The sequence below is a fragment of the Micromesistius poutassou genome (genome assembly GCF_964030765.1).
Source record: "Micromesistius poutassou genome assembly, chromosome: 4".
Classification (NCBI taxonomy): Eukaryota; Metazoa; Chordata; class Actinopteri; order Gadiformes; family Gadidae; genus Micromesistius; species Micromesistius poutassou.
Genome location: NC_140274.1, coordinates 19,569,988 through 19,578,567, shown reverse-complemented (window position 1 = coordinate 19,578,567; position 8,580 = coordinate 19,569,988). Strand labels below are relative to the sequence as shown.

The following is an 8,580-nucleotide window of genomic DNA, read 5'->3' as shown; positions in this document are numbered from 1 at the left end:
AGCACCGAGGCCGAGTACGGCCGCTGCCATTCCATCCGGGACCAGGTGGGCGCGCCCCGTACACTGTAGCCACGCCTCTTACACTGTAGCCATGCCCCGTACACTGTAGCCACGCCTCTTACACTGTAGCCACGCCTCTTACACTGTAGCCACGCCTCTTTCCAATGTCACTCCACACCGGACCAGGTGGGCACTGCCCCTTACACTGTAGCCACGCCTCTTACACTGTAGCCCACACCTCTTTCCAATGTCACTCCACACCAGACCAGGTGGGCACGCCCCTTACACTGTAGCCACGCCTCTTACACTGTAGCCACACCTCTTTCAATGTCACTCCACACCAGACCAGGTGGGCACGCCCCTTACACCGTAGCCACGCCCCTTTGTGTTACACCACCTCCCATTTCCAATTTCAGACCAGGTGGACGCACCCCCTTTCACCGTAGCCACGCCCCTTTGAATTACAACACCTCCCATTTCCAATGTCACTCCACACCAGACCAGGTGGACACGCCCCTTACGCTGTAGCCGCGCCCCTTTCCAATGTCACTCCACACCAGACCAGGTGGACACGCCCCTTACACTGTAGCCACGCCCCTTTCCAATGTCACTCCACACCAGACCAGGTGGGACATGCCCCTTACGCTGTAGCCACGCCCCTTTCCAATGTCACTCCACACCAGACCAGGTGGACACGCCCCTTACACTGTAGCCATGCCCCTTTCCAATGTCACTCCACACCAGACCAGGTGGACACGCCCCTTACGCTGTAGCCACGCCCCTTTCCAATGTCACTCCACACCAGACCAGGTGGACACGCCCCTTACACTGTAGCCACGCCCCTTTGTGTTACAGCCCCACCCCTTCCATTGCCACAGTCATCCCGTAGGGAGGGAGAACTCCACACTAGAGCAGGGGGACGCCGCCCTCTTACGCTGTAGCCACGCCCCTTTGTGTCAGGACCTCCCCTCCAGGCCAGACGAGACCATGGAGTAAGGAGACCATCGGTGGAGTAAGCCAGGACTGCATACGGTTCTCCAACCAGGAGCCTGTGTCCCTGCCTCCCCCCCTCTGTTCCTCATACTGAGGCTGTGTCCTAGGAGGTCCTAGGAGGTCAGAGGGCAGCCGCCACAGGAAGTCAACAAAGCTGCCTTAAATCTTGTTAAATCTTTTTAACGTGTTAATTATTTCAAAATGAACGCAAAGATTAATGCGTTAATTTGGCAGCACTAATATCTAAACATAGTGGGTCAGGAAGCAGATGGAGAGAGAGACGGTTTAAAAAACTAAGGATCAACTTTTGGACCTTTGTTACATCACATTTTTGGTAATAATATAATGTTTCACACTTTATACTTTGCAGAATACTAATGCCTCTAGTATAATTATTTTTTACGTTTAATGGTTTAATTGGTCTGGGGATTGTTGAAGTTAATGGAATCTAATTAATTAGGTTTTCCCTTAACTGTTGACTCTGATTTGTAATTTATTATTCATTTCCAAACAAGAAGAAAATTGTCCTGCTTTTCAAGATTAATCGGTCAGAGACAATTAGTCACAATAATGTGTTTCAGAAACTTAATTTTCAAGTATCTCAAATTTATTATTTGAGGCTAGCCTGCTACATACTTAGCTTAAAGTGCAAACGATCCAAGGACAGACTGAGTAAACGTCATGTGTCACTAGAAGTCATCTATCTCTGCATCTGTGTCTGTTTGCCTGTTCACCTGTCTGTCTGTCTGTCCCTCTATCTCTCTGCCTCTATCTGTCTGTCTGCCTGTCCCTCTATCTCTCTGCCTCTATCTGTATGTCTGCCTGTCCACCTGTCTGCCTGTCCATCTATCTGCCTGTCTGGTTATCTATCTATGCATATGTCTTCATTGTCAACATGCAAACCACAACAATGGCCACTGGAAAGGTTTGCGTCAGAAGTTAACCTGTCCCTCTAACGTGTGTGTGTGTGTGTGTGTGTGTGTGTGTGTGTGTGTGTAGTTCCTGGGGGGCACTATGATCATCATCATCGGGGGGATCATCGTGGCCTCGGTCCTCGTCTTCATCTTCATCCTGCTGATGAAGTACAAGCTCCATAGCAACCACTACAAGCAGAAGTCGGCCTCACGCCATAGCAACGTGTGCTCCCAGACCAACGGGGGCGGGGGGCCGGCCGGGGCCGCCAGCGGGCTCGCTCTGCCCCCCACCGGCTCCTCCTCCGCCCCGGGACCAGGTCTGTAGATCCAGCACCTCAGCACTGTGGTGGTCCCCCTTCTGACCCCTCCCTTTTCCCTTCTGACCCCTCCCTTTTCCCTTCTGACTCCTCCCTGTTCCGTTATGACTCCTCCCCTTTGCCTTCTGACTCCTCCCTGTTTCCTTCTGACTCCTCCCTTTTCTGTTCTGGCTCCTCCCTTTTCCATTCAGACTCCTCCCTGTTCAGTTCTGGCTCCTCCCTGTTCCCCTCTGACCCCTCCCTTTTGCCCTCTTACCCCTCCCCGTTCTGTTCTGACTCCTCCCTGTTCTGTTCTGACTCCTCCCGTTTCCTTATGACTCCTCCCTGTTTCCTTCTGACTCCTCCCTGTTCCCTTCTGACTCCTCCCTGTTCCCTTCTGACTCCTCCCTGTTTCCTTCTGACTCCTCCCCGTTCCCTTCTGACTCCTCCCTGTTTCCTTCTGACTCCTCCCTGTTTCCTTCTGACTCCTCCCTGTTCCATTCTGACTCCTCCCTGTTTCCTTCTGACTCCTCCCTGTTCCATTCTGACTCATCCCTGTATTCCACTCCCAGGTGGCGGATGCAATAAAAACCAGCCGTCGTCGTCCATGGCAACAGAGGGCGGGTCTTCTCTCCGGGGGACGACCGTGGTGGATTTAAACCCCGCCCACAACGACGACGCCATCTCTCAATAACACACGACCCACGGACAATCAAACTCACAACCCACCAATCAATAAACCCCAACCAATACTCCAACGCCCGCCCCCTTCTCTTTGATTTGCTGCCAGTGCCTGAAGCCAAAGCCGACCTTAGGATGAAGACGGGCGCCTGTCACTGGTGAGTCTCCGGCAGCCCGTAGAGTGTGTTCAGTACAGAGCAGAGTGTGTTCAGTCCAGATCAGAGTGTGTTCAGTACAGAGCAGAGTGTGTTCAGTACAGAGCAGAGTGTGTTCAGTACAGAGCAGAGTGTGTTCAGTACAGAGCAGAGTGTGTTCAGTACAGAGCAGAGTGTGTTCAGTCCAGATCAGAGTGTGTTCAGTACAGAGCAGAGTGTGTTCAGTACAGAGCAGAGCCTGGTCCTGGTCCTGTTCCTGGTGTGAGTTCTCCGGCTGGACCTGGTCTGGTCAGCAGCCTGGCATTGTGGCGTTGTGGACCGTTGGCAGCCAGTCCAGAGACCAGCTGCTGGGTGGGTGAGCTCAGTGGTCCAGGACCCTGTGAGGGCACCAGGGATCTTCTCTAGCTCAGGGTGTGATAGACCAGACCTGAGTCTGGCCGTGCTTCTCTGTGGAAGACAGCCGTCCCCAGAGAGACGAGACTCCTAACACTGAACCGCAGAGCGGAGAGGGAGCCGGTGCCCTGAGCAGCACTAGAGGCCCTCAATCTGTCTGAACGCTGCTGTAGAAGATGTGAGCCATGCAGGACGTAGCTTCAACAGGGCTGCCCATGAAGGCTTCTTCTTTCTATTCATTCATTCATTCGAGTGAATCCTTGGATGGCTGCGGACGCGCCTTACACCTCGCTCCAGAAAGGATCCTAACCAAATATAGATCAGATAAATCAATTACAAAAACGACACCCACTGCTGAGCCGTCAGTCAGGGTGCTGTGGGTGCTGTGGTTTGCTGTGAGCAGAACACAGCATCCATGCACCTGCTGTCACTCAAGGAGGGGGCGGGCATAAGAGGAAGAAATTGTCTGATATCACTACAAGAGAGGAGCGATATCTCTGCTGCCTCCTCTTCTCTGCTGTCTTCCTCACACTCTCTCTCGCTCTCTCTCGCTCCCTCTCTCTCCCTCTCTCCCTCTCTCTCTCCCTCCCACTCGCTCCTTCCCTCTCTCTCTTTGTTTATATGTTGTTGCTTAGACTTCTCTTCAAGGTCGTAGCATTCCTCCTACTCTTTGCCTCCCCTCCTCCTCCTCCTTCACCTCCTCTCCCCTCCTCTCGTCTCTCATCATCCTCTTCCTCCTCCCTCCCTGTCCTCTCCTCTTTTCTTCCCTCACCCCCCTCCTCTCCTCCTCCTCCTCCTCCTCTCTCTCTCCTCCTCCCCCTCCTCTCCTCCACCTCCTCTCTTCTCTCATTCCCCCCTCTCCTCTCCTCTCCTCTCTCTCTCCTCCTCCCCCTCCCCTCCTCCCCTCCTCCTCTCCTCTTGGTTTGAGGTCTACTAGCTTTGTAGTGGGATGCTGTGTCTTATCTCTGGGAGCCCCCCTCCCAGCAGGGAGCCCCCCTCCCCCCTCCAGCTGGGAGCCCGCCCCCCTCCCCTCCCCCGTGGCGTGGGGGTTCCTCGGCCGGGGGTCTTCTCCCCAGCGCCGGCTCAGAGGAGGAAGTGGGACCCTGTCCTCCTTGAAGCAGACGTTTGAGAGCGTTTGAAGAGGTGCTCGGGCCGGTCTGTGGAGAGCGTTTGAGGAGGTGCTCGGGCCGGTCTGTGGAGAGCGTTTGAGGAGGTGCTAGGGCGGGTCTGTGGAGAGCGTTTGAGGAGGTGCTAGGGCGGGTCTGTGGAGAGCAGCCTTCCTCCAGGTGGTCACTAGAGGAGCTGGAACATGAGTCATGTCCTGAGGCTCACAGACTGCTGGTTTAACAGGAGACGGCCCAGTGGAGGCCGTTCATCACCAGGCTATTAAGGATGAGGGGGAAATCTGGAAAAGAGTCTTCAACTGAATACGACGTGGAGAGAGGAGAGAGGAGAGGAGGCTTAGAGGAGGTGAGGAGAGAGAGAGAGCATGTATAGGAGGCCTAGAGGAGGTGAGGAGAGAGAGAGCATAGAGAGGAAGCCTAGAGGAGGTGAGGAGAGAGAGAGAGGTGTGGTTCTGGACTAGAGGTGGTGCTGAGGAGAGAGAGGTGTGGTTCTGGACTAGAGGTGGTGCTGAGGAGAGAGAGGTGTGGTTCTGGACTAGAGGTGGTGCTGAGGAGAGAGAGGTGTGGTTCTGGACTAGAGGTGGTGCTGAGGAGAGAGAGGTGTGGTTCTGGACTAGAGGTGGTGCTGAGGAGAGAGAGGTGTGGTTCTGGACTAGAGGAGGTGCTGAGGAGGTGCTGGAGGCAGTCTGTGATCAGGGGGTGCTAGAGCTTCATCTCATCCCTGTCCGTCAAACTCTCGGACTGTCTGCACACCTTCTCTGCTTCACACACGGGCTCTGTCTGATACACCTCCATCATCCCCTCCTCCACCCTCCTCCCTCCTCCCTCCTCCCCTCCTCCACCCCTCCCCCCACCATCATCCCCTCCATCAAAGCCGATGGATTTCTGATTGATTTTATGCAAACAATTTCAGATGTTATTGTTCACTATTAGCCTCAATCATACACACACTCACTCACACACACACTCACTCACTCACTCACTCACTCACTCACACACACACACACACACACACACACACACACACACACACACACACACACACACACACACATACACACACCCTCAGGAGTAATATATATACAACATTCAATACTCCTGTCATATACACAAGGTATTCTGCCTCATTCTATACAACACTCAGTGTGTGTGTGTGTGTGTGTGTGTGGGGTGGGGTGTGTGTGTGTGGGTGGGTGGGTGTACGTGTGTGCGTGTGCGTGTGTAGTCTATTTCGTAGACGAATGAAGAGCCGCACCAACTTAGACGGCAGTACAACAGTGACACCTGGTGGTCAGTAATAAAAGGCAGATTCTCTTGTTTCTGTGTATTGGAAACATTTGAGATGGATACACAGACATAGAGATAGATACGTCCATATATCCATCTGTCTGACAGGCTGTCTGTCTGTCTGTCTAAATATACAAATGTATTTATGACAGACCGACAGAAAGGGAGAGAGAAAGAAGAGCGAGAGCAGTGGACTGGTATGGTGATGTGTGTGTGGGGCCGACAAAAGACAGATTGGTCGACTCGCTCCTCCTTCCACTCCTCTTCCCTCCCCCTAGTCTCCCCTCTCCCCCACCCCTCTCTCCCCTCTCTCCCCTCTCCCCTCTCTCCCCCTCCACTCCCCCCTGCTCTATATCTCCTCTCTCTGCGTCTCTGTGTTCCTGATGTTACTCACTCTGTTGTTATTGACTGTTTTAATTAACGAGGAACGACACGATGACCCGGAGCCAATGGGTGCCTCCGTGGGTCCACCAATCAGCCAATCAGGTGTCAGTACTGACTCTCTCTCTCTCTCTCTCAGGTGGGACTCATCAGGCCACTCCCTGAGACCAGACAGCAGGAGGTCCCCCGACGGCCCCCCCCCCCCCCCCCCTCCTCCAGGACCAGCCCTTCACCCCCCCCCCCCCGCCGAGCCACGCCCCCTCCCAGGACCACACGTGATCACATGACCCCCAGGCCGCCTGGACAGGAAGTGACCTCATGACGCACCGCAGGCCGGGGTGGCCTGGACGGGCAAGAGGACCTCAGTGGGGCCAGGGGGCTCCTAGTGTGTGGCTGGACGTGGTCCACCTGGTCCGGGTCTGGTGGGGGAGGGACCCCCCTGACCCCACTCTGGGGACCTTTGGGGGGCGGGGGGGGTCCCCTCCCCTCACATCAGGAGGAGGAGGAGGAGGAGGACCCCTGCAGTCCTCCCCCAGGAGCCGGTCTCCTCCCCTCCTCTCCTCGCCGTGGACCCCGGGGCCGACCTTTGACCTTTGGCCTTTGGCCTCAAAGCACCGACAGATGAACTGAACCTCGAACTCTTGGAGCACTTTACCGTCCGTCCCCGCGCTGCGTCTCCTCTGAAGTCCTCCCACCTCCTCCTCCGCGGTCCCGATCTGATGAGACCCGGAAGCGTCCGGTCGAGGTCCTCCCTCGCCCCTCCCCCACGGACCACGCCGCCCCCCTCCTGGACCACTCCCCCCCCTCCCCCCCCGGACCACTCCCCCCGGCAGTCCCAGGATAGAGCCATGAGGACGGTGTGTGGTTCAGCTCTGTGGAGCCCCTCCCCCCCCCCCCCCCCCCCTCATGAAGACGTTTGTACCGCGGGGGGGCGGGCGTGCCCCCCCCCCCCCCCCCCTCATGAAGACGTTTGTACCGCGGGGGGGGCGGGCGTGGCCCCCCCAGCGTCATGTTGCTGTGTGCAGTGTCTGTGTTGTGACATCGGAGTCCTGTGGTTTCATACCAATGTCTTACTTTGAATATAACAGAACGAAACGACCACCATAAGGTTAAAAAAGTACAAGATACAAACATGGGGATTTTCTGCTTTCATAGATGATACGACTATGTGGATTTATAAAGAAATAAAAGAGGTATTTTTCTTGAAGAGCTGGTCGGCTCGGGTGAGTGTTTGGGTCGAGGGACGTCGCTCTTGCTGGTGGTCAAACCAGACGCTAAGGAGGAGGAGCAGGAGGGAGAAATGGAGGGAGGAACGGGGGAGAGGGAGATAGAGGAGGGAGGGATGGAGGAAGAGAGACGAGGGAGGGATGGAGGAAGAGAGAGGAGAGATGGAGGGAGGGAGGGAGGGAGGGAGAGAAAGGAGAGTTGGAGGGAGGAATGGGAGAGGGAGAGAGGAAGGAGGGAGGAAGAGAGGAGGGAGGAATGGGGAGAGGGAGAGAGAGATGGAGGGAGGGAGAGAGGAGGGAGGAATGGGGAGAGGGAGGGAAAGAGAGATGGAGGGAGGGGAGTAATCGAGGGAGGGATGGGGGAGGGATGGAAGGGGGATTGGTGGAGGGTAAGGACGGAGAGGTTGGGAGGGAGAGAGGTAAGAATGGACGGATCAGGGGGAGAAGGAGGGAGTAATACAATGTTAGCTTGAGTATTATTCAACATGGTTGAAAATCCCCTTCTTCAACAAATTGGCAATTAATATTTTGTACTTCACTTCACTTGGTTAAAGTTCCTCATGGCTACACGCAGAACGCTCTCGTTCTCCGAGTGAAGCTTCCAGCCAGCAGGAGGAGCCACCAGAGTGGAACAGGGACGAAGAGAGGGAGTGGGGAGAGGAGCTGGAACAAAGAGATCAAAGGAACGAGATGTGAAAAATAATCAAAGAGATCTTTATAACCGTTTGAAAATATCCTGATCTAATCTCCTCTAGTTTCTATCTGTATAACGAGAAACGAAGACTATAGTTTCGGAAATAACGGGCAGTTTTTGGGTCTGTGCTCATAATTAGAAGAGACAGCCACTGTGGCTGTAGTTCCCTCGTGCGCCGCCAGAGAGCAGCAGTGGCGCTGTTGGCTCTCGAGTGGAGTCCCGTCCGCAGCTCAGCACATCTAACCAACAGCTTACTGGTGTTGGTTTGGGTTTGGACCGCAGCCACCAGCGGCCACTGAAGTTCGAATCCCTTCAAGAATCTGATGGGGACCAATTTAATTACAAAGAGTTACTAGATGATAAGGAGGAGTGAGTTACTACATGATGAGGAGGAGAGAGTTACTAGATGACTCTCTCTCTCTCTCTCTCTCTCTCT

At 54.7% G+C, this 8,580-nt stretch overlaps 1 protein-coding gene across 1 annotated transcript in view; it reads left to right on the top strand.

Annotated features, from left to right (window-relative positions):
- Nucleotides 1-6,457, top strand: part of LOC311342127 (leucine-rich repeat and fibronectin type III domain-containing protein 1-like protein) — a gene marked incomplete at its 5' end in the record, with an annotated part of 28,391 nt that extends 21,934 nt beyond the window's left edge. Inside the window, 4 exons of the mRNA XM_084466964.1 lie at nt 1-45; nt 1,993-2,224; nt 2,776-3,042; nt 6,364-6,457. The exon at nt 1-45 is cut by the window's left edge and continues 139 nt beyond it. Coding sequence (XP_084323090.1) covers nt 1-45; nt 1,993-2,224; nt 2,776-2,897 — 399 coding nt within the window. The 3' untranslated portion in view covers nt 2,898-3,042; nt 6,364-6,457. The remainder of the gene's footprint in view (nt 46-1,992; nt 2,225-2,775; nt 3,043-6,363) is intronic.
- Between the last annotated feature and the right edge of the window lie 2,123 nt (nt 6,458-8,580).